Below are 26,281 nucleotides of genomic sequence, written 5' to 3' on the forward strand. Positions count from 1 at the left end.
AGACAAAAGGAGAGAAAGGGAGAGAGAAGAAGAGGAGAGAGAGAGAGAGAGAGAGAGAGAGAGAGAGAGAGAGAGAGAGTGTTCAAGTAATAAGGAACTGTATAATCAGACTCACATAAGATGTAGGAGCCACTATTCTTAAAAATAAAAGAATTTGGAATATGACATTCTATTCCAAAAGGCAAAAAATGAATATTGGTTTACATCCTAAGATAATTGAGCCAAGTTATAATGACCAGCATAACTGTAAAATCCTGTGATGATGGTGAGTGTTTCTTTTCTTAGGAAGGCTGATTTGTTTTCCCTCCTTTCCCATGGAAAGGAACTAAACCACAGCAGTGATGATAGGGTTGGAGTAAATACAGAAAATGTGCTCAGGGCTTTCATTAGACTGCAGTGAATGAGGACTCCCTAGCGAGGGGACTCAGCTCGGGACTGCTTGTCATTTACTCCCCATACACTATATTCCATTTTCCTTCTCTATGGCTTTGCATGTGTCTGTCCTCCATACATACATGCTCTCCATATCCCTGCCTCTTAGAATCCTTAGTGTCTTTCAATGCCCATCTCAGGTGCTACCTCCTACACACTCTCATGGGTATATACATTCTTTTGTGTGGACAGTCCTTATAATTTCATGGGCTTTCCTTACAGACATCCCTTGGGAGAAGTCAAAACAAATATTTTAATAAATACCGACGGTAAAATGGAGCATTTGTAGAGTGCTTCAAGGTATACAAAGCACTTTATGAATATTATCTCATTTAATCCTCACAACACCCCTGGGAAGTAAGTTGCAGGGGGGAAAAAACTGAGGCAGACAAAAATAACAATAACAACTAACATTCATATAGCACTTACTCTGTCTAATCACTTTACAATTATCATCTCCTTTGATTCTCACAACAGCCCTGGGAGGTAGTTGCTATTATTATCCCCACTTTATAGATGAGGAAACTGAGGTAAACAGATCAAGTGATTTGTCTAAGGCTATACAGCTAAGAAGTATCTGAAGCTGGATTTAATTTAAAGCTTCCTTACTCCAGGTCCAGCATTGTATCTAACTGTGCCTTCCTAAGATCTACAAAAGTGAAGTGTCTTGGCTACAGTAATATAGCCAGTAAATTAGGGAGCTGAGACTCTACCTTAGGTCTTTTGACTGCAAGGGCAGTACCTAATCCATTAAATTATCTCTACAAATTATTTTCATTTGATTCTTACAACATTCTGGTGAGATATGCAGGTAATAAGGCTAAGAAGTGGCAGAGCTGAGGTTTGAATCCAGATTATCTGATTTCTAGCCTTGTGGACTTGCTTTTATATTACTATTTGGATTTGGCAAAACCAATGTAGCCTTCATTGTCTTTAAATCATATTAAGAGGCATTCTAAAAGGGATCTTGCTTTGCAAATGATTCCACAGAGGGGGTGAGGAACTCTCTCTAAATCACATAGCAAGTTGGTAGCCTCCAGGATCATAATTCATGTTGTGCTCTCTGAGTTTAGAAATATCTGGGCAGGAGAAAAATCGAGCAGAGGGTAGAATAGAAGGGGAGTGAGGATGCAGAGCTGGAGGTAAATGAATCAAGTGGAGTAAAATTAAGGATGGCAGAAGCAAGCTGTATTTCTCTTTTTCCCTTATCCTCTTTCTTTCCCCCTTTTTTCTTCCTTCACTCTTCCCATATCTCTTCTTTTTTCTTTCCCACATATTTTCCCCTCACTTCCATCTCTGCTCTTTTTTCTTTCCTCTCTCTTCTTGTATTCTCTTTTTTCTATCCTTTCATTCTTTCCTTCTCTCTTTCTTTTTCTATCTCTCTACCTGCTCCCCTTTTATCTTCTTTCATTTTTTCTCTACTGTCTTTTTCTTTTCTTCTCTCCCTTCTTAATTTTTTTTCCTTTTCTTTTCTTTTTCTCATAAAGAACCTCCCTGAAAAATTGGGGTGTGCAGTCATAAAAATGGATGCAAAGACTGATGTTTTTCTGGGTATCTCTAGTATTCCATTACTTCCCTAGATTATGTCTCTGTAGCCTGTGGAGTTGTTTGAAAAGACAAGAGCCTGTCTTGTAGATTTATATGTATGGGTGAGGTGTGATTTCCATAACAAATACATACCCATCATGCCTCTTTCCTATGAGGCACTGAAGATTCCTATGGAACACCTTCTAAATTATGACAGCCTCCTGGGTTCCCCTCCTTTTCTACATGCTAATGAGATGACAGATTCTTATTACATGCTGAATAGAGCAGCCCAACAATGACAGAATTTGCCAGTATTTGTGAAGGCTGGACCCAATTCATTCTGAGAGTCTGCATTGCAACTGTCAAGTCTCCATCTTTTCCAAATGCTTATAAGTACCTGAGAGACTGAAGAAAGAGGCTCAGGTCAGAACAGTCCTCTGAGGTCACAGGTCTGCTGTGGGGAAACAGAGGAGATTCAAACCCTTGATCCAAAAAAGAGGATGCTGGTTTCTTGAACCCATAAAGCCTTTCCATTAGAGAGAAAAGAACTAGAAAGCTTTACAAGGAGTTACCTATATGATCCCTCCACAAGAGATAACATTAAAGGTGCAGCAATGGATAAAGCACTGGCCCTGGAGTCAGGAGGACTTGAGTTCAAATCTAGCCTCAGACACTTACTAAATGTGTGATCCTGGACAAAACACAACCCCAATTGCCTCAAAAAAAGATTAAGAGGTGCATGTCTCAGAGACCTCTTAAATGCAGCATGCTTAAAACACCTCATGCATCACCTTCTGCAGGAAGCCTTTCTTGATCTTTCAACCGATAATGGTTATATTAAACTACTTTTTGCATATTTGAATTTATTCACTTTATATTTACAATTCATATTTATACATTTACAATGTGATTTACAATATCACACAGATATTGATATGTGCATATTTATATCTATATATGTTTATGTGTACTTCTCTCCCCAATTATAATATAAGCTCATTATGAGTAGGGATAGTTTTTCATTCTTTGTACTTAAATTCCCAGTGCCTGGAACACAGTTGGAATTAGAGTCAGAAGATCTAGATTTAAATCCCAATTTCAGATCTTTTTTTTTATCAATACATATAAGCTGTGACCTTGATCTGTCACTTATCTTTTCTGTCTTAGTTTTTTTCTTCTGTAAAATGAGTGGATTGGCTTAGATGACTTTTCAAGTTCCTTTTAGATCTGAATATTTGATTTTAAGTCACATTATTTTTCAGTCTCAGTTTCTTCATATATAAAAATGGTTATATTAACATTGTACTATTTAATTGAAGGGCATTATGGGGAAAGACCTTTATAAACTTTAAAGTATTATAAAAATGTGAATTCCTAAGATGAAAAGGCATTCTTTTGTGCCCAAAAGAAGGCTTCAAGAAGAAACTCTGAGTGTCTGAGGGTAGAAGGTTCAAGTCCTGCCTCTGACATAAATTGTTTGTATAACCCTAGACAAAACCCTTAGCCAAGCAACTCTCTGAGATTCTAAGTTAGAGAACAGGTGCCTACCTACAATCAGATGGAGAGAGGAAGGGGGAGAGAGAGAGACAGAAACAGAGAGACAGAAAAGACACAGAGACAGAGTCAGAGAGAGACAGAGTCAGAGAGGGATGGAGGGAGGAACAGAGGTAGAGAGAGATAGATCACATGATAAAGGTTCATAAAATGTGGGGATTTTTAAAAGCTTGGTTCTATAGTTAGAGACATGTGACCTCAGGAAAATAATTAATTAACTTCTCTGGTTCTGTTAAAAAAAAAAAAGAAAGAAAGAAAGGTAACTGAGTTATGCCCTATGCTTTATGAATACTGGCTCCTTGTTATCCATTTCCTTTTTAAAATGCTCTCACTGAGTGTATATGGATAACATTGGGCTGTATCCCCACTGCATAAGGCCCAATTCAATGCAAATGTTCTTGTAGTGGATCAGTACCATCAGAAAGTACTAGGAAGTATACAAATTCTTTAACAGGAAGCATTGTCACGTTTTTAGAGCAGGAATCACAGAATCATGGAGTCTTAGAGTTAAAAAGGAATCTCCTAAATTTCACCTAATCAAGTTGTTAGCTGAACAAAAAGCTCCACTACAACAAACCTACTAAGTGATAGTCACCTTTTGCTTGAAGATCTCCTATGAGGGGAAAAGCTGCTGCTTCTGAAAACATTTTATTACTTTCCGGAATAGCCCTAATTTGGGGATTTCTCCCCTATATCAAGCCTACAAGTTACCTTCCTGCAATTATCAACCAACTATTTCTAGTTTTGCTCTTTCAGTGTCAAACATAATAGATGTGATCTTTCTTCCACATAGATGTGGAAGTTGAAGAATGCTATGAAGCTGACATTTGTCTGTTTTTTCAAGGGGAAACTGAGGTGAGTTTGAATTATAGATGAATGCTATAGATGTGGGAATAAGAGTTCAGCCAACTTCAAGTCTTGTGGTCCTTCTGCTATTTCCAAAATCAGGATACTGATCACATGGAAATTAATCTGCTGTAGAGAACTAGGGGTGGAGAAAAGAAAAAGCAAAGTAAAATATTGGATTTGTTTACAGGTCATTATTGAATCACAGATTCAAAGTGGGAAGAGATTTAAGAGGGTATCTAATTCTAATCCCTCGTCTTACATATGGTGAAACTTAAGGCCTAGAGAGATGTAACCACTGGCCCAAGGCCATACAGGTGATAAATGGCAGAGTCCAGATTTAACCATCTTTTTGATCCAAATCGAGCTCTCTTTCCACTTCAGCAACAGATCTTTTCGTCAGACATGCATTTTTAATGCTGTCAGAATTTAATTTGTTATACAAAGCTGGAAGCAATAGAGTTTGTGTAAATAGCAAACCATGGGGAGATTGCTCTCCACAAATACGTACTGCCAACACAGTCTATTTCCACGCCATTTAATCCATGAGTCACCGTCCGTGGTTCTGAAATAAAAGAATCAGCCGCAAGGCTCTCCATCCAGGCGGGGATACCTCTGTCCGTGGTCCTGAATAGCAAATTCCTGGTGCTGCCAATCACCTGGCATTCCCACCTTACCGTCCCTAATACTGTACCCTACTGCCTCCGGGTCTTGCTGTAATGAAGGCGTCTGGAAACCATCATGCAATAATATACTTCATTTCCTAATTTGACTTTCCTGGAAATACACCCTGGAGGTGTAGCTACAGCTACTTCAGTTCTTTCTTGGGAACAAAGGAAGGGGTCACGTGTGGTAGTGGAAAGAGCTAGGGGACTAGAATCAACACACCCACTATATCACCTTGGGCCCCAATTTCCTGCTCTGTGAATTGAGAGGGCTGTACTATATGTAATCCAAGGTTCCTTCTAGTTTGGCTCCTTTTTTCTTTCTTTTTTTCCCCCTGGTCCCTTCCAATTTTAAAGTCGATATCACATTGAGCCTATGAATGATTATTGAATGTTACTAGACACTAGTGTAATGATTACCTTAGTAATAAGGGGCATGGGGACCACCGCTTTCCCTGGCTAATTTTACAGAGGCCAAAGTATATCCATCTCCAGCCAATTCCCAGAAACCAACTGCTTTTCAGACTGTACCACAATTCAGCAATACTTAGTTCTACAACTGCCCCTAGTCACCTATATTTCACTATTGTCTTTTCTACAAAGGGCATATCAATTTTGTTCTTCTTCAGGGGGAAGAAAGGAGGGAGGCAGTAGGTGCCTAAGGAGTGACTGATATATAATGATTTGAGGCTCAGGGATAGTGATGGCTAGTTTCAGTCAAGTAGGGCAGGAGGAGAGTTGTGGAAATGTTTGCCATCAGTCTCCCTGGGTAGGGCTATCTTCATTCAAGTGGACTTTTAGTTTTCTAGATGATCTCTGAGAGCAACTAAGCTGACCATTTCTGCTGCGAGATTATTTTACAATGCCCCTCAGCTAGCTGTCTTACCAGAGGTCACCCAGAAAGTGATTTCCAAATCTGCCCAGGCTGCAGATTCTCCTAGCTCCACAGCCATCAGCATTTTCTCACTCTATGCAGATCAATAGGACCTTCAGATGTGACCTCAAGTTCAATTATGGCTTCAATTATGGAATAAAGAGGCTGTTACAGCAAACCTACCTCTCATTAAAAACTCGGCTCTGGGGGCCTATGGGGCTGCTGCCAGGGGGAAATCATTAGCCCACTAATTGGAAATCAATTTAAAGTGCATTTGCTTAATTATATGAGCATTGTAAATTATCTATAAATTGTTAATTTAGTAGAATGTCACACCAGATTTTAGTTTTATTAATTGAATTTCCCAGGTGTGTGTATTTGGGATTGGGGAGGGATCTTTATTTTCTTTTCTCTATCTCAAATTCTTTCTTACACTCTTGCCTTCTCTTCTTTCCCTTTCTCTTCTCAGGCTACCCATATTGTTCTCAGAACTGTTTATATTTTTTTAGCCTATATCACAAGGCAGGGGGAGAGAAGTACTAATTATTTATGTTTTCTTCTCCCTTCACTTTCTGTGCTCAACCCCCATCTCCAGGTTCCCTTATAATTTTACTTCTATCTCTAACCCTGCTTTAAATCTATTTCTAATTATATTCCAACAGGACCAGCCCTATTTTCAGACTTATTCATTTCTGGATGTTCCCCCACTCCGCCCAGTAATCCCCATGTTTGCCCCTAGTTTCCACATAATTCCATCCTTATAGAGTAGGCATGCCTTCAGTTTTCCTTTGTATTTTAGCCTCACAGTTCAAATTTGTCCACAATTTTTCCTCTCTTTATTCTTCTGTCCCCTTTTCTTTCATTAATCTTAAAATATTACCTCTTAATCCAAGAGAATATTTCTCATCTAATAGTAACCTTCATTGTTATGTTGTAATATTGTTGGACAATACGATAGTGGGAAGAGCAACCATCAATGTCTGGATCTAACTAATGGATATGTGTGGACAGCATATGATTGTAAAGCTCCTGGAGGAAGCATGTTCTGACTTCTTATGCTCCCAACTCTGCCTCTGGCCCTTAATGATCAAATTGTCTGCATTTCCACTCTCTGGGTCTCACTGTCCCTATCTGCATCACGCAATAATAAAAGTGGTCATTGTCAATTCCTTTTTAGGATCAATGAGTTCAGAGTGACTAAATATAAGTGTTTTGAACATCTTCAAGGCATGAAGCCAGGTGAGTGAGTGCAGGCAGTTGGCTAGGACAACTGTGAGAAGACCCATGGGAAATGTGACATTGTTCTAGGTAATGTTAATCAGTGTGAGGCGCTCTCCCCCATCACTGACAGATTTGGTACCCAGGAGATTAGGATTCACAGATTCATATTCAGGCCACAGTTGTTGCTTCTTGAAAGAATGGGAGAATTGATTAAGGACTCACTACATACCAAGCACTGTACTAAGCACTGGGGACACAAATCCAAGAGCAAAGTTCCTGCCCTCAAGGAGTTCACATTCTAACAGATAAGACAACACACAAAGGGAAGAGTAGCCAGGGAGGAGCACTTTAGCTTGGAAAGTTATGGGGATAGTGAGTAGAGCCAAAAGGGAGTAGGTTGACACTCAAAATGAAAATGACCAGGAGGAATATTCTCCGGGGCCAATCCCAGAATCCTCTAGTTATCAAAATCTGGAGATCTGTGGTCCATGAGTCAGGAAAGGAAGGGAGGGCTGGAGTAGAAAGAGCAGTTTTGAAGTCAGAAATCTGAGTTTAAATGCTCGCTCTGCCACCACCTGTGTGACCTGGGTCATATCACAACTTTTCTGAGCTTAGTTTTTTATAAAATAAAAGTAGGGGATTGAATGAGATGATCTTTAAGATTTCTTCTAGCTTGTAATCCAATAAACCTATAATTCTGGTCCAGGAATTTAGGACTGAAGACTCCTGGGAAAAGAATTCAAGTTGGAGAGCATAGAGAAGAAGGATGAGTTCAAGAGATGATGTGGCGATATAAATGGCAAAATTTTGTAAATAAAGTCACATAAGCAAGTACATGGGAACAGGGGCTACATGCTATACGTCAAAATAAGGACTGGAAGAATTTTGCTTCTGGACAACTGAGATGACAGAACACCTCCCTTTCCTCCCTAATTTTCATCCACTTCTTTTATGTGGAAAAGTGAAGAGATGAGGATCATCTTGAATATACCACGTATGCTAATCCAGTCCAAAGTTCAACAGTATCTTATGGATGGTAGATACTCAACAACTATTACTGAATGAATGGATAAAGGAAGATTTCCATTCATTAGTTGATTAATACTTCATGGGGGGCATATTTGAGTATTTCTTTCTTAGTAAATAAGGCAAAAGGAAAATTTAAAGAAGTTAAATGTTTAGAAGATTGGAGGCTTCTGAGGTAGAAGGATCAAGATTCAAATGCTACCTCTGACATCCACTAGCTGTGTGACCCCCCCAGACAGGTCACTTAATATCTTAAGGCTCACATTTACTTACTTATAGCATTGGGCTTATAGGTAACAGTTGGATTGTGAGAAGCAAATGACATATTGTATGTAAAGCATCTTAAAAGCCTTTATTCTTTTAAAAAATAATATTTTTCCCCAGTTAACTATTTAAAGTTTTTTAAAACATTAAAAAAAGTTTTGAGTTCCAAATTGCAAGCCTTTTTGCTTTAATCATAGTTAGCTACTATTATCTGCAAATTTAAGAGTCTGCAGCTCAGGCTATGTATTTCCTAATTCCAACTGCTATTGCTCTTCCTCCTAAACTACCTTGTATCTAGCCATTTTAATATATTGGCATTTATTCATTTTATATTTATGCCATGTATACTTATATATGTCCTTATTGTCTCTACCGTTAGAATATAATTTCAGTGAGAGTAGCAATTATTTCCTTCTTTGTGCCTGGCACTTAGTAGGTGCTTAATAAATATTTCTTGATTGATTAATTGAAAAATGCTTTCAATGGAGAGAATAGTGGTAGTAGAGGGAGGAGCTGGTTTCTCATTTCCTGTCTCTGACTCAGGTCCTCTTGCTCCCAAAGACGAAAATGAATAGCTATATGACTCTAGCTTAATGACTACCATATATAAAAAGGTGTTGGGATGTGGTTATGGGAGAGTACATGGCATACAGCCAGGGGAAGGAGGCAGCTCACCTAATCCAAGCATGGCCTCTACACTGTATCTAGAGAATATTTAGAGAAAGGGGATATCCCCCAAGGCCTGGAGCATCAACTTTCCATCCTGGAGCAGTCAAGCTATAGAAAAATGGTCCCTCCTGATGGGCTAAGATTTTAGGGAAGCTTTAATTAGCTTCCCAAGGGTGGCATTTCCTTGAGTTCTGTGCAGATTGAATGTCAAATGGAGTCTCTAGGGATGCTTAGAGGAAAGGGGAGCTGATTCTTCTCTTTCTACCTCTCTCTCTCTCTCTTTATCTCTGTCCCTGTATGTCTCTTTCTGCCTCTCGCATCTCCCCAACTTCTGCCTAGATCTGATAGCATTGCCAGTCATGGCTGCTGGACTTTGAGAGAATTTGGCTCAGGAGTAAAGTGTTTTATGATCATGGGAAGTACTACTAAGGCCATCTCATTTTACAAGTGATGGAATAAAGTGAGAAAAGGGATTTATTTAATGCTTACCATGTGCCAAACATTGAGCCAGACTCTAGGAATACCAAGATAAAAAGGAAGTAGTTCCTGCCCTCAAGGAGATTACCTTCTTTAAGAGGAGAAAAATACATATAAATGCGTACAAAATAAGTATAACCACTACCAGCACCCCCCCTCTCCTAGAGGGGACACTAGCAATTGAAGATGAGGGAATTAGGAAAAACTTCCTAGAAAGTGGTACTTGAGGTGAGCTTCAGAGAAAGCTAGGGATTTTAATAGATGGAGGTGAAGAGAAAGAGCATTCCAGGTTGCATAAAAAGACAGAAAATGGAATGTTGCATATAAGGAACATGAAAGAAGGCCAGTCTAGTTGGACCATAGGGAGGAGAGAGAAGGGAATAAACATTTATATGGTGACTATTATGTTCCAGGCACTGTGCTAAGTGCTTTACCAGAATTATTTCATTTGATCCTCATAACAATCCTAGGAGAAGTTAGTCCGTGATGGAAACTGCTTCATATGTGGAATCAGGACACCTGGTTTTTGATTCGGGTCTCCCCACTTCTACTTGATGGTCTATGCTCTTAGGGTTCTCCTGTTCTGATGTATTATGTTCTCTGACTCCTCATCCCAGTTCTGGTTCTTCATCATTTCTATTTCATATGCCTTAGAGAGCCCAGCTCTCCATATGTTTCAAGGTCACAGTTAATGATCATGAATGCTAATGAGAGAGGGATGGGGGAGACCATCCCTGCAATGTGTGCATTTTTATGGCCTACACATTGCAGGGAAGTAGTAGGAACTTTCTGGAAGTAAGGAGTAGTTTTGTATGTTAAAAAGCCAAGACTAGAACACAAGTTTCTTGACTATTAATCTATTACATATGTCTATTTCTCTGTTATAAGATTAGTCTCCAGACCACCATGACAGTTTACCCTCAAGAAAGGCTGTAAATCATAGAATATATGCATAGAAACCATTGTTAGAAGATGAGTTCTCTTGGTTTTGAGGTCATCGTGACAATCACCCCTTAAGGGAGATTGTAAACCTATAGAACATACTCATGGAAAAATATGGACAATAACCTGTTTTGAAGGGACATCTGTGTCTCCCAAATAATATTTTGTCTACCATCAGATTGTCTTTCTCCAGAATATGCAATCCCTCCAAAATAATATTTTGTCCTGATCCCAAAATACAATTCTACCATCCAAAATCACAGTGTAAAACTCCATTCTCAGAAGAGCTTTCTGGAACATATCCTCCCTTCCAGCAGAAGCACTCCTTCCCACTGGAATATGTCCCTTTCCTGCTGGATGAACTTGTTTCTCTCTGCTTCCCAACAAAGAGCTGTCCTTGTGTGAATTATACACCAGTACTGTGTATGCCTGAGTTATATATTGGGTTTTCTTTTCTTTTCTCCCTTTCCCCATATTCTCCCTTGCTTGCAATAAAACTTTGCATTGAACTGATTACCATTGTTTAACATGTTATCCTCAGGACTCAAACCCATTCAGAGATTGTTTTCCTGACATCTCTGGCTGGTCTGTGGGCCCTTTCTGAATACATAAACTGGATATCCAGACAAGGACTTAACTTTTTGACAGCTGCATCCTACACTGGGGGAATATGGTACTTTGAGCTCAACTGTGGAAATCAAGAGTCAATGGGGGAACTCTACATCCTTCCAGGGGGGAAACCCTTATGCCAGAGGACTGTCTCAAAGCAACCTCCATGAGAAAAGGAGATTTAGGGAGAGATCTATCTCTCTTTTCCTTCTTCCTCCAACATGGGACAATCACTGACCTCCATATTCTAGAACTATGCCTCAGTTGCTACAGATTAAGAGACAGGCGGGGTGATTAATGCTGACCAAGAACTTTAATTCTGGGGATGAAATATATTAATTAATCCAGGTATCCATTGTTTTGTTTTGTTTTTTCATTCACTAAGTCATTCCATTCCTTCATTTATTCTTTTACTTATCATTTATTTATTTTGTGAGTTAGATCCCTGCAACAGAAAGGATTTGAAGCTCTTTGTAAGACACAACACAGCATAAAATAAGGCAACTTAAGAAAAAACCCAACCCCAAACAAAACCAATTAAAAAGAGCAGGGGAAGAGATGGTATCGGGTACCTGAGATGATTTAGTCATCGGGTAATGAATTTTCCTTTGGGTTTCCTGGCAGCTAAACCAGGGAGGAAAACAATAAGTTATGTAGTTCTCATGGTCAGATAAAAGAAAGCACACAAATTCATCTGCAAAGGCAAGCTTTTTCCTGACTGACTTTCAGAAGGAATTTATCTGTGGGTCATATATAAAGGGATCCTGGGGAACATAATGCAGGCGATATCTGCAGGAGACAAAGGAGCATTGCTCAAGAGGTTGTGTCTGGTATCAATTCCGAAAAAAAGTGGAGGGTGTAACATTAATCTTAGTCTGGTGAAGGCATTTCTGCAGGGAGCTGAGATAACTTGGTCCAAGTTTCCCATGCTCTACCTTAATATGAGGCAAGAGCTGAGAAACTGAGAAGGATGGACAATTAATGTGTTCATTAGGCTGACTCTGAGATTGACTGTCTTAAGAGAGCTGTGGTCAAGAGCTGGATCTTAGTCAATTCAGGGTTCAACGGCAAACATTTATGGCCGAATTCTCTGCCTGAGTCCTGAAGTGTCAATAGTCTGCATTGTTGATTAAAAAGCAATCCATATGTCTGCAATGCCAGACGTGTGGCTGTTTTGCTGGGAAAGTCTAGGAGACTGCCTCCTGCCCTTTCACAGATGGAGAGTCAGCCCCCCTTTGTCTAGAAGGGGGCCACCGGAGAGAGGAGGAATATTTTCCTACAGAAGATCTGAATGCACTCCAAGTGCTTGGCCAAACACTTGATGGAGTTGCCAGAATTTTGCTTAAATGACAAAGAAGAGAGTGTCTCAAGCCCAAGTGCGTTAAAGAGTAGGTGTTACCAGTTGAATTACAGTGGTCCATTAGAGGGTTTCATCATGGCCTCTGTGGGATGGCTAGGATTAAGTAGGGCTCTCTGCCTTTGGATGGGCCCACCAGGAGGAGGTATTAGTAAAAATAAACCTCACTTTCTCCTTCCCCAAGGTTGCCAAATGAATTGACCTGTTAGGTGGGATCGTTAAGACATGTCCAATGTAACTGCTGGAGGGTGACTGCCAAATACAATGATTTGAGCTTCAGTCCAGTTGATACTAAGCTGCTTTTTCTGACAATTAGCCAGCAGGCTTGCAGACATCTGCTCGGAGGCAGAGATAATAAAATCATGTACTCAGCAGAAAGAAAGATGCTCAATTTCCTGTTGGCCGTGGTGGGGTTGCGATATGGATCCATATTGTCTAATAGCAACATGCTCTTGGAGACCCTGAAGTGAGGAAGGGAGATGATGGAGGTTACACTTGTAGTGTCTCTCCCAGGAAAATGTTCGTGAGGAGCAAATTAGATTTTGGTTGATGGCTACCTGAAGGAAGGAGATTGTGAAAAATCCGCCCCTATCCCCGAGCTTGTTAAGGAGCATCACTAGTTAGAACGTCGAATGTCAAAACTTTAAAAGTCTGACATAGCACATCAGAGTTGGGAGGGTGCTTAGAACACAGAATATGAATTGCTCATGGGAGAGATAGTTAGGAAAAGGGGGAAGGAGGAGAAGACCTAATTTTTTGTCTTTCTCTCTCCAACAGTTAGCATAGTGCCTATGCATTAACACAGTAACAGGCACTGAATGATGCTTGTTGAATGAATAAATGAGTGAGTGAATGAATGGATCAAATGTGAATCTTTTTCCACCCTACCTTTCTATATTCTGTCTCATGTCACTGCCCCTCACAAACTCTATGTTCTAGTGTCAGTTTTTCCCCAAACCCAGTCCCATCTTTGTGCCTTTGCATAAGCTGTTCCCCTTTTCTGGAATGCCCTCCCTCCTTTCCTCTAACCTCCTAGAACTCCCGATCCAAGGTTCAGTTCTGGTGCTGCCTTCTGCATGGGGCTTTCTTGATTTCCTCCAAACACACCCTATATTTGTATATTCATGTTTTGTAGTTACTCATCTATGTACCTGATATATTGCCAATGACTCCAACTCTGGTAGACTATAAGCTCCTCGAGGGCAAGGATTTTTTTTGCCTTTGTATCTCAAACACTAAATTTGATGCCTAACACTATATATATGTGTATATATATATATATATATATGTATATATATACATATATATATATAAAATCATTATTATTTGGTGCCTAACACGTGGTGCTTAATAATTGATACTAAATAAATGGTTGTTGAAATAGAATTTATTTGAGAAAGAGATTGAGACAAAGGAAAAAAAATAAAGTGGGGGAGAGAGAGAGATGAACAGTTTTATAGACTGGGGACTATTGAAGAGTGAAGTTAAGGAAAGCTGAAGAAATGATGTATACATATGTGAGAAGCAAGAAAAGGCCATTGACAACCACATGCCCTATGTGGTCGGCACCCTAAAGTCTGACCACTCTGTCTTTTCATTCATTCATTTGCTCTTCTAAGAGGGTCCTTCCTTCCTTCCTCCCTTCCTTCCTTCCCCCCTTTCTTCTTTCCTTCCTTCCTTTCTTCTTCCTTCCTTCCTTCCTTCCCTCCCCCTTTTTTTCCTCAGTTGTTCAAAGAGAAAGATTTCCCAACACTGGTGGAAGCTAGAGTGGGTACTGCTTAGCCCTATTAGAGATACCAGGTCCAAAGGGAGTATTTACCTCAGCATCACACAATACAAAGTAATGATGGCCAGGAGAACGTGCTCCTACAAGACCCCTTGAATTAAACTGTTTTGTAGGCAGCATGGAACAATAACATGAGCTGGCTCTGGAGTAAGCAGACATGAGTTCACACTCTGTCCCTGTTACTTGTGGGGGCTTAGTGGATCCTGTAGTTTTAGACAGCCGATGTTTTCACCTCCCTAGGCCTCAGTTTCCTTATCTGTATAATGAGGGGGTGGTCTAGAAGGTCCCTAAAATCCCTGTGATCTTCAGAAATATAAACTTAGAGTCCAATGCACCCAGCTCCAAGGGACTGGGAGAGGAAAGGCAGTAAAAGGGGTTAGAGGATCCTGCCCACTAATTGTTTGACTTCCTCTCTCTCTTCCCACTTAGCCTCTTGTCACTCCGCCCCACTCTGTGGTAGCCTGTCAGCCTGATCCCTCCCTCCCCGTTGGCAGTCCTGCCTGCTGGTAATGAATGCCATTTCATTAAGATTGGGTGAAGATTCATTAAGACTGCAAGCTGTGCATTGGTGGTAAATAAGCATTAAGATTTTTGCCCTAGGAGTCAGTGTCTTCAAAGGGCAGCCCTGTTCCCATTGGGGCACATTTCCTCAGAATAGAGGCAGAAAATGAAGGAGGAAGCCCATCATGGAGCTTGGTGTTGACCTCAACAGCTGACATTAACCCCCAGCTTCCTTTCCCTGGGAGAGCAATATAGTCTGTTTGACAAAGGATCATACACAGATTCAAATAAGAAGATCATAAAGTCAGAGCTGGAAGGGAGGCGAGAGTTTAGTTCATCCAACACCCTCATTTCAGAGAAAAGAAAACCAAGAGCCCTGGTCACACACATAGGAAGTGGCCAAGCTAGAATTTGAATCCTGATCTTGGTTTTATGTGTAGACCTGGAAAAAGCAAAGGGTGATTTAGCTCCAAAACGTGTAGCTCCTTCCTCTTCCATCTCATGCTAAAATTAGAGTTCTGCTTTGGGGCTCAGACCCCAAAAGAATGAATGGCTTGCCCAAAGTTATTCAATGATGTAGCAGCCAGGTGCCATCTTGAACCGTCCCTGGGACTCAGTTTTCTAATTTGTCAAATGGCTGGGTTCAACGACCTCTCACAGGCCTTCCAGATCCAGGCTCATGAGCCAGTGATTTCATCATTCCAGGGGCTGTAGGTTCTAGGAGAGAATGGGCCAGCTGAGTCCCGTGTTGGAACTTGGCAGCAGCCGAGGCTCACCAAAAAGCTGGCTTTATTCCGGCTTTTAGTGATTACTGGCTTCACCTAGAGGGAGCCCAGCCATTCCAGGGTAATTACTAAAATAACTCGCCTCCCTTCCCCACTCCCTGACAAATGACTGGAGCTGGGGCAGGTTTCTGGGGAAAAGGAAACAAGGACTGGATGAGTTGAGCGTTTCTCTCCAATCGTATATTAATCAAATAGCATGCAAACTATATGCAAATGCAATGCAAATATGCCCACTCTTAATGCTATGGTCTCAGGCATTTTTAAGTTTGGGATTTAGGTAGAGTTCCACTTTCCTAAGTATCTAATTTGTCACTTCAGCTTGATGGATTCCTTCATTCCTCTCTAGCCCTCCCCATTCCTGCCCCATCAATCTCCTTCCATTGCCAGAGGGATGACGGTCCGGGAGGTTGAGCTCTTCATAATACCTTTGACAGTTGGGTCTCCCTGAGCACAAATGTCTTTTCCCAGGCACCGAGTCCAAGGCCCTGGGGATTTTTAGTAGCTGGTAGCTTAGGAGGCGGGCGCTAGCCAATCCCGGACTCGGTTTTCAGATGAAGAATTCTTAAAAGTAACTATGACATTTTCATTTAGCAGCAGTCTGCATCCAGCTCCTTCAGGGGTTTACTCTCAGGTTGCAGCTAGTGGTGAAGAGTGAAAAGAAGATTTGGATTTGGAGTCAGAGATGCTACCTGTGGAAACTTTGGGTCTGTTTTCTCATTAATAAAATGAGATGGTGAAATTATATGATCCCATTTAGCTCTAAACACATGTTTCTCTCTTCCTTTTATTTTCTTAGTCTCAGTTTCCTTACCTATGAAAGTGAGGGAGTAACTCAAGCATGGCAGCTCACGTATATCATCCTTGTTATTGGGGAGACCAAGTCTGATGAATAGATTGAGCTTGGGAGTTCTGGGGTACAGTATGGCTAAGTTAATTCTATGTGTGTGCTATTCTGGCACCAATATGGTGAAGCCTTGGAAGAGGGGTCTCCCAGGATACTTATGAAGGAGGTGATTCTAAATTAGATCCAAAAAATAGAGCTGATTCAAGTCCTTGTGCCAATCAGTAATGAGACTAGGTCTGTGAATGGACACTAAACCTCTAGCGTGGGTGGGATAGGAAGACACAATCTCAGAAAAATAAAATGAGAGGGTAAAACTGGGCAGGCTCTAAAATTCCTTTCAGCTCTCTGCAAACAAATTAATGAGCAAGCAAGCAAATAAATAGAACCCCAGCCCAGTGCAGTGGGCTTGCACTAGAATTTGGGGACCCTGGTTCAAATTATCCTCTTGATCTGTGACTCTGGGTTTTGTGCAGTTTTATCCTTCCTTGGCTCTCCCCATTCTCCTTGAGAAATACGTGGCTTGGACAAGGCTTTAAGTTTCATTAGAATTCGTTCTAAAATTCAGTGATATTTCCATTCCATGCTCCCTTTCCCCAGGACTGGGAGTTGACTATCTCTTACTCTTCCTTTTGACTCACTCCCTGCCACCTCAGACGGACTCCTTTTTTAGTCTGGGCTTTCCACTTGGGATCATATAATCCAGAGCTGGGAGGAACCTTAGAAGACCATCATCTGGTCTAGCTTCTTCATTTGACATATGTGGAAACTGAGAAATGAAACCACTTGTTCAAAGTGGGACGAAGGATGGAATGGTCACAGAATTAGATGGGGGAGAAACCTTCAACCTCTTCACTTTACAGAGCACAAAACTAAAGTCTGATCCAGAGTGTGTTTTAAAATTTTGTAAAGGAACCAGATAGCTAGTAAAGTGAATAGAGCCTGAGCCTGGAGTCAGGAAAACCTGAATTCAAATCTGGCTTCATACACTTACTAGCTGTTTGACCCTGGGCAAATCACTTCATCCCATTTACCTCAGTTTCCTTATCTGTAAAAATGAGTTGAAGAAGGAATGATAAACCACTCCAGTATCTTTGCCGAGAAAACCCCAAATGGGGTCAAGAAGAGTTGGACATGACTGAAATGACTGAACAAGAAGCTTTTTTAACAGGAATACCCAGTGGGCATGGAGTGGATTTATTTTTTCCCAGGGGCATCTCCAAGGAGCGCAGGAAGCTTCTGGCTGGAGAAGGCTGAGCTCACAGCAAGGACTGGGAGGTGACTCAGCAAAGAGATTGATTGTGAAAGGAACACATCATTCCCCCCCCCCAATCTGGCCTGTTCACTCCATCTGCCCACCGCCAAGATGTTGCTGAAGAACAGGTGGGAGGATGAGTCAGTCCTGGGGGAAGCAGGAATGAGTTGGGCATTCACTGACCAATGTACTGCCTGTAGGGATCCATTTCTTGAGTCACTCACATTCTTTTTTGCTCAGTCTCCCTTGTGATTGCCAGCTTAGATCTCTGCATTGGTGGGTCATAATATGAGAAACAAATCTGCAGGATGGTTAGCGCTAACTGTTGGGCTATCCGGGCGACCTGGTATGTTCTGCCAGCAAAGTAGCCTTCCCTGGGATGGGAATGAGGGACTGGGACTCTAGAGCAAAACTGGACAGGGGTAAACTTGGAATCAGGAATTCTAGGATCCTAATCTTGCCTCGGACACTTATTAGCTGTCACCCTAAGCATGTAATCGAATACCCCAGGTCTCATTTTCCTTCTGTAAAGTGGGGAATAATTTTATGGGGTAGCACAAAGGAGTAGCCAATAAAGTACCAGATGTCAGAAAGCAGGTGGCAGGAAGGTAAGAAGAGAAGATCCATTGCAAGGTGATCCCCAAGGACGCCTGCCCTCTCCCAGGTGAACATTAGTCCCATCAGCCTTCCTGCTTCTCCCTCCTCCCCTTCTTTAGAATATTTTAGGGACTCTGACGTTCATCCCCGAAATTTCCTAGGAGGCCATCTGTAAAAAGGAGATGTAACCTGATAGCAGACGGCTAGCTGGCATCTAAGCCAAGCTGACCTCCGACACTTAATGGCTGTATGACTCTGGAAAGTTGCCCGAGGGGACTCAGAGGATAAATTGTGGAGCAGGTGGGTTGGCAGAGGGAGTTCCCTATACATCAGTGACATCATGATCTTGTCCCTAACTGTCACTAAAATTGGCTGATTGCTTTTCCTTCTGACTTTTCTCTCACAGCTCATAAGGGAGCACAAGTTTACAGATGAGGAAACTGAGACCTAGAGAGGGAAGATTTCTAGCTGAAAGTGGCAGTTGGGATTTGAACTCGGCTCCCCCAATGTCAAACTCAATCTCTTTCCATTGTACCACACTGTCTCCCTGTGATTCACTTGCCCAGGGTCACTTAGATGGTAAGGGAGACAGCTTGGTTATATTTGCACAAGACCGTATCCTCCAATTCTCGTTCCCTTCAACTCCATGACTTTTATTCTCGTTTGAATGAGGAGGGGAAAGGAGGAAGGCAATAAGCATTTGTTAATGCTTCTTTTATGCCAGTTACTGGACTAAGTGCTTTACAGATATTATCTCATTTAATCCTCACAGCTTTGTCAGTAGCTATTATTCTTCATTCTACAGTTGAGGCAACCAAGGCAGACAGAGGTAAGTGACTTCAGATCCTGGCTAGTAAATGTCTGAGGGTAGATTTTAATTCGGGTCATCTTGTCTCCAGGTCTGGTGCTCTACTCACTGGGTCATCTGGCTGCCTTTAGTCGAGGATCTTGGGTCAGGATGGGAGGTCTGATGGGAGAAGAGTCAGATACACACTTGAAAATAAGAATATATTGTGGTCTGACATAAGGCATTCCAACCTGGAGCCCCTTAAATGGAAGAGGCGGTTTCAAGCTGCCATTTGCTAACATGACACTCCTGGGGCACAGTCTGACCATGTAATTCATTTGCTCAGGAATCTATGGGCAGCCGCTGAAATAAAGTCCAGGCTCCTTTACTTACCACTTGGGCCCTTGGAAAACTGACTCCAATCTTTCTTTGCAAGAAATTGTAAGATTTCTTTGCAATCTTCCTTCAAACAATCTGTGCAGTAACCACACTAGAATACTTAATATTTTCCAGGGCATAATATTTTATCTCCCACCTCCATACCTTTGTATAGGTTGTTTATCGTGCCTGGAAAATTCTTCCTCCTTACCTGATCCTCCTGGATTCCATAGGCCCCTTCAAAGCTCAGCTCAAGTGTCACCTTCTACAGGAAGTCTTTTTTGATTGCCACTTACTGCTTTGAAAGTCATCCCAGAAATTACTTTGTATATAGATAAGGAATGGAACTGTGATTTATTAAGTACAAGGGATGCCCAGGTAAGGAAACTCTCTATTGATGCAATTTGTAGTCTTAAGAGTATGGTTTAAAACAACTAAGAAGTTAAGTGATGTGCCTATAGTGTATATGTCTGTCTGTCTGTCTCTCTCCTCTCTCTCTTCTCTCTCCTCTTTCTCTCTGTCTCCCTCTTTCTCTTCTCTCTCTCTTCTCTTTCTCTCTCTCCTCTCTCTCTCTGTCTCTCCTCTCTCTCTCTCTCTCTCTCCTCTCTGTCTCTCTTTCTTTCTCTCTCTCTCTCTCTCTCTCTCTCTCTCTCTCTCTTCATATATACATTTATAATCCCAGCTCCCTTTTCATGCTCCCTTTGTTGCATGGGTATTTCACATGTACTTTTTTGAGTACATGTTATCACCCAATCCCTAGCCCTTCCCCCCAAAAGAAGGAGACTATTGTGACTATTTTCTCAGGGCCTAGCACTAGCACTGGGGCCTAGCATATAGTAGGTGCCTAATAAGTGCTTGTTGAATTGAACAGAACTGACTTGAATTTCTGCCGTCCCATATTGCTGAAAATGTATAATAGAAGAATATTGACTTGGGAGACCCTGGCTTTAAGTTTTGCTTCTCACCCTTGCTATCAGTTTCCTGCCCTCTTCCCTTTGGCCTGAGTGGCTGAGCACTGCTTTTGCAGTTAATTATCTCCATTTAAAGAAAATGATGGAGTCATCAGTGCTTAAAATGTACTTGTTAATGATACTGGTCTGCAGTTCCATTTTGCTTTAATAAAAATCATTTGATCTGAGTGAGTGGGGGTGGGGGGGGCCTTGATCTCTCCCCTGTAGTGACCACTGTTCTCTAACCCCTTCCTTCCAAAGCTATCTCAAGCTTAGGCCCTGGGGGGTGGCGCCAGAGAATGGGGGGCAAAGAGCTCTGGATTCTTGACTCCGGGAAAGGGAACTGATCTGAGGAAGATTGTGGTCAGGGTTCTGGGACCATGAGAAAGGGCCCTTCGGAGAACCCGGAGAGGATGGAAAAGGGAAGGATAGCATGCAATCCAGGAAGGGATCCTCTGGACTCATATAATCAGGAACCCTTTAGGAAAAGGGGACAACCTGTGGTGGGGATAGAGGGGACAGTGTCTTGGGTAGGGAGCCAAAAAGGGGAACTCCCCTTCCTGTTCCCTTATCCCTGCTGTGCTCTTTAAAAAAAATAGGGAGAAGGGTGTCAGGGCCACTTCCACCCTAATGGCTCAGGAGCCTGAGGCCCTTTCCAACATCAGTGAAAGATCAAGAGTATAGTCTGAGGCACCCAGCCGGGAGAGGTCACTCCTGGGTAGTGACCACCATCTGTCAACTGGGCTCCCATTTACCAGTTTGTCCTCAGTTCTGTCCCCAGGCAGTGGAGGGGCCCTGTGCCCTTCCTCTGTTGTGTCTTGGACAGTGCTCAGTCTGGGGACCAAGGAAATAAAGAGTTCAGTCCCTACTATGCAATAAAGTGCCTCCGGAGTCAAAAATTAGACTCCCTTTCCCATGCTTTCCCTGCCCAAGTGTCCCCACCCTCCCCTCTATCCCTCCCCCCTCCCCGGTTTTTCCCTCAGGCAAAAAGTTTACAAAAAATGTCCCTCTTAAAAAAAATAAAGTCAGAATAAAGGAAAGAAAAGGTAGTGAATGTCCCAGGATTAGAGGTTGGTCCCACTGGGTAGGGGGATTTTGTATCCGTTTCTTAGAAGCAGAAGACAGATACCCAAGCCAAGGCTACCAGTCAAGAGTACGGCCCCAAGGGCTTTAAGGAAGGAAGTCCTGCTTCGGGTGAAGGAGCTGGGTGCCATGATACCCAGCAGGGCTGTGCTGACGGTGAGAGTGTAGAGAATGGAGACCCCTGTGTTGAGTGCGACGATCTTCCCAAATTTAGCAAAAGGAGCAATGATGCAGAAGAACAGGGGCACGGTGGCTATGACCGTGGTAACAGCGCTTGAGACGATGGCCACCCCCACGTGCCGGACAGCCTCCAGCGTCCTCCACTGGCGCTGGGCACTTGGGTCCTGTCCAAAGACAAAAGAGAGACTGAAAGGGGTTTCAATCAGAAGATAACCTAGAACCTGTGGGATGCCCCAAATTCATAGGATAACATGGTTAAAAGAGACCTTGGATTTATTTAATTTCATTTTATAGGTTGAAGGAAATTGAATCAGAGATCAAATGACTTCAGGTCATACTGGCAATGAGTTGCATGGTCAAGATTGAAACTCTAGTTCTAGGTCTCCAAAGCCAGCATTCTTTTCACTGTAGCACCTTTGGATTCCATGATGTAGATGTAGATCCTACCCAAGAAGTAAATCCTACGAATGGTGAACCAGGAAACACCTTAGTTCCATTGGGACAGCACTTAGCACTAGAATGGGTAGTGGCTGAAGGGAACCCTAGCATGGACAGCTGGGTCAGTGCCCTCTCCCACTTCACTCAACTACCCTCACCAATTCTGGAGCATTTATCTCTAGTACCATCTTTCCCTACCATAAAGGTCAGTTCTCACTCTTCTACCCTTCAGTGCTGCTCAGAACATGGAGCAACATGGTCTCCCTCTCTCCATCTTACCTGGGGCTGATGGGAAAAGTAATTGTGCTTAATTCACTTGGATATATGGAGCATGGTAGAGTGTATCTGTGTATATATGTATGTACGTATATGTATGTTTGTGAGATAAGGTGATGTATGCACACTGTGTGTGTGTGGGAGAGAGAAAGAGAGAGACAGAGAGGAAGAAAAAAAGAAGAGAAGGAGGAAGAAGGAAGAAGGAGAAGGAGAAGGAGGAAGACAATCAAGAAGCCCTGTCTTAGAGACGTTCCTAGAGCAGAGAGGTTAGATGACTTTCCCAGAGTGATGTTCTATATATGTCAAAGGCAAGTCTTCCCAAGTTCATCACTGGCCCTCCATCCAGTCTGCCATGTTGCTTCTTCTAACTACACTCGAGTAGTATAAATGTCTTTCTTGGAAATAATCCACCCAAGAAGGGAGGGGCCTTTTTCCCTCTTACCATCCTTGTGTAAAAGGACTCTGGGGACATATCATCCCAACTCTGAGCCCTCTCTCCAACCCCATCACCATCAAGAACTTTAGATCTCTGATAATAAATTGTTCCATTCCTACCCTTCTCACTGGTGTTGGAAAAAGAGCTTTGGCACCCATAAGAAATAGGTTCAAATTAATTAACTCTATATGAGACCTTGGGCAAGCCAGTTCTTCCCTTCTGTGCCTCAATTTCCTCTTCTGTATAGTGAGAGAGTTGAGGGCTCATTGCAGCTCCATGGCTCATGATTCTATGATTTGAGTCAGGAGGAAGGTCCTTCCCCTGCCCCCCTCTTCCCAATTCCCCAATTAATTTCAAAGCTACCACTTCTCTCCTCGACACTCTCTACAATCTCTTTTAAATCCCCTTTGTTATCTTCTTCTATATTTATCTGGCATGGATGTGACAGTAGTTAAGACAGATTAGGAAGGACAAGCCAAGGAGAAGTTGACAAAATTCACGGAAAACCCAAATCCTTCCACAAACTCACCCCATATATCCAATCTGTCATTATCTTGTCATTTCTATTTCCTAACAACTCTCCCCAACCTATTCTCAATTTTGTTCCTCTTGAAAAAATCACAAATCTCAATTATGTTCTTTTGAGTCTACAGGAAGCCAAATGAAGCTGCTCCTTGAAGCAATTCCCCCTCCTCCCCAACATCTGCCCCAGATTAAAATATTTATGCCTATTCACACAGTCCCAATTCTGGGGTCAGCTGCTTATCTCAAGCCCCTCTTCTTCCAGTCCAACTTCCACTTAGTTGACAAAGTAATATTCCTAAAACACAGGTCTGACCATGTTCTTTTCCCTGCCTTCACTCACTAAATTCCACTGGCTCCCTATTACCTTCAGAAAAAAAAATACTAAATTCTGGCATTTAAAGCCTTCCTACCTTTCCAGTCTTATACTTTACTCTTCTCCATAGGATCTATGATCCAGTTGTATATGGCTTTCCTCATGGATAATCATCCATCTCCCATCTCCATGACTAGAATGCTCTCCTTCCCCATCTCTCCTTCCTAGCTTCCTTGATGCCTTTGAAACTCAGCTTATCCTAGTTTACTTGAACTAGGATAATCTTCCCTCTGAGATTTTTTCCTTTTCTGTGTCCTCAGGGTGTCTGGCACATAGTAAATGCTTAATAAATGTTGATTGACTAATTGCTTGCTTACATTGTTATAGAAGTTTCCTAAATTGGATCCTGTTTGTTGTCAGTCAGTCAAATAGCATTTATTAAGCTCCTATTATGTGCCAGGCATTATGTTAATCACCGAGGGCCCCCAGGTATTAGGAGGTGAGAAGTATGGAGGAAGAGTAGAGAAGGAACCCTGTTATGATTGAAATGGAACAGAGCTTTAAAACAAAATACCAAACCAAGACAGATCCAGAACTCTCCAGAGGTCCAAACAAAACCCAGAATTCAGAATTTAAAAAGCAATGATATTTCCCCAAGGACTCAGTGAAATTCCTCATGGAAGATATGTTTTCATTTATGTTCTCAGCCTTATGTTTTTCTTGGCTCTATTCCCAAGTGCTCATTGCTAGGCCCTTCGAAAATATTCACCAACAAGATAATTCATCTGCTATTGTCTTTGAGCAATATCCCTCCTCAGTTTTAAACTCAATTTATGCTGCATGATGGAAATCCCAGTGGACTGGTCATCAAGGCAAGGGGTTCAAGTGTCAATTATAATATTTGTTGGTGTTAAGTACATTTCCCTTCTATGGATCTCAATTATCCATCTGCAAAATGGGAGTAATAACATTAGCACAACTTCTCTTTCACAATTGTTCTTGGATAAATGTTTTGTAAAGTCTGAAATACACTATAAACATATCATCATCGTCATCATCACTTCACTATTATGATTATGGGGAGAGGGAAGCCATTAGAGTTTTAAGACCTGCTATTTTAAACCCCATTCACTAGGAAGATTGTTTTAAAAGTAATCCTAGTAATCCAGAGCACTAACTCCAGCTAGTGGGTATTGGGGGATGGCACAGTGGATCCTAGGGTGAAATCTGATGCCCAATGAATGGACTGCGGTAGGCAAGTTCTCACCTCAGCTGGGTGGAGGGGAAGGCTCTCTCCAGCCAACAGGTACCCTTCCACCAGATGTACACAGTAATCCACAGAGGAGCCAACAAGGATGGACAGAGATATGGCCTCCACAGCTCCCATCTCCCAGCCAGACCAGTACATGATGGTGACCACCAGGCAGACGATACCTGCAGAAAGAGTGAGATCATAGGCAGGAAAGACTGACCGAGAAGTGTTTTAAACTAAATTTCCGATCTTTCCCTGTGTACTATTGACTGGGAGGGGGCCTGGCCCATTCAGGGCCAGTGTTACTGAATAGGTAAAATGGACAGGCAAGAGGTTCTCAGGGATGGATATGGCTGAGAATAAGGGGGACAAAATGATGGTCATAGGAGTACAGCAAAGAACTCAAAGGAGAGGCTAGGGAGTGGATTAGGCCCTTTGAGAGACAAATATAATGGAACCTCAATTATCCAAGGATTCCTTAATCCTAATTACCTATGCAGAAATATCTATGAACCTATGAAAATACCGCTGAAAGAAAATAAAGACCTTTGAGCAACCTAAATAATTTCCACAAAGTCCATGAACTTTGTATTTATAGGAAAAAAAAACAGTTTACATACTAAGAGCTCAAGAACTCTTACTTTGCAAACATTTCTAATAAATGTAGGAAAGGATTTGAATTTCCCATTGAAAGGAAGCTTATTAGAATCAACAAATTAATGTAACATATTTAAAGGGCTCTGATAAGTTCCTGTGGAGACCCTAGGAACTTCCTTTCCCTCCCCCATCCCCATACCTAGGATGCTCAGCAGCACAGGTAGCAGGAGCAGGATGTGGGTGGTAAACACGGCAACAGCAGCTACACAGATGAGCAATGAGAGGACTAGGCCATATAGAGCACTCTGTACTCCTGAAATTAGGGGGGAAATGTTAATAAAAGTATCTTAACCCAGGCCACAAGTTGCAGCTATAATTTCACATTAGTCTAAGAGGTTAAAAGCCTCATCCAACAACACACAGTTAGTAAGAATTAAATCTCAGGTCCATTCTACACCCTCCCCTGTCTAAGCAACTGATCTTCAGATGAGATCCCTCTCTCCCTCCATGGAAGCACAGCCATTCCCCCTTCAGGATTTGAGGAGGCTGATGGGAAAATGAAGGAAAGTAGATCGACAAAGAGAAGGTTTGTGGATTGGGAGAGGGGGGAATCTTACCTATGATTTCCATGAAAACTTGTTTCCAGTGTTCACAGGTTTGGAAGCCTCGGCGCAGGGCTGAGCCTTCTGGGGACAGCTGCAGTTGTTGCTGTAGGAAAGTCTCCCACTTGAGGTAGTCAGAGTATGTCTGGAAAGATGACTTGCCTTTGTAGGTAGTCTGCAGAAGACCAAGAGCTCTGTAACCCAAGGCTCCCTTAGACTGGCATGGTTAGGGAGTA

The 26,281-nt window shown here is 42.0% G+C and overlaps 1 protein-coding gene across 1 annotated transcript in view; it reads right to left on the reverse strand.

Annotated features, from left to right (window-relative positions):
* Positions 1–19,951: 19,951 nt before the first annotated feature.
* Positions 19,952–26,281, reverse strand: part of DISP3 (dispatched RND transporter family member 3) — a 74,083-nt gene continuing 67,753 nt past the window's right edge. Inside the window, exons 18-21 of the mRNA XM_031962866.1 lie at positions 26,061–26,220; positions 25,643–25,756; positions 24,862–25,028; positions 19,952–21,770 (exon numbers count right to left, since the gene is read on the reverse strand). Coding sequence (XP_031818726.1) covers positions 21,408–21,770; positions 24,862–25,028; positions 25,643–25,756; positions 26,061–26,220 — 804 coding nt within the window. The 3' untranslated portion in view covers positions 19,952–21,407. The remainder of the gene's footprint in view (positions 21,771–24,861; positions 25,029–25,642; positions 25,757–26,060; positions 26,221–26,281) is intronic.

Source organism: Sarcophilus harrisii, chromosome 3 (assembly GCF_902635505.1).
Source record: "Sarcophilus harrisii chromosome 3, mSarHar1.11, whole genome shotgun sequence".
Lineage (NCBI taxonomy): Eukaryota > Metazoa > Chordata > Mammalia > Dasyuromorphia > Dasyuridae > Sarcophilus > Sarcophilus harrisii.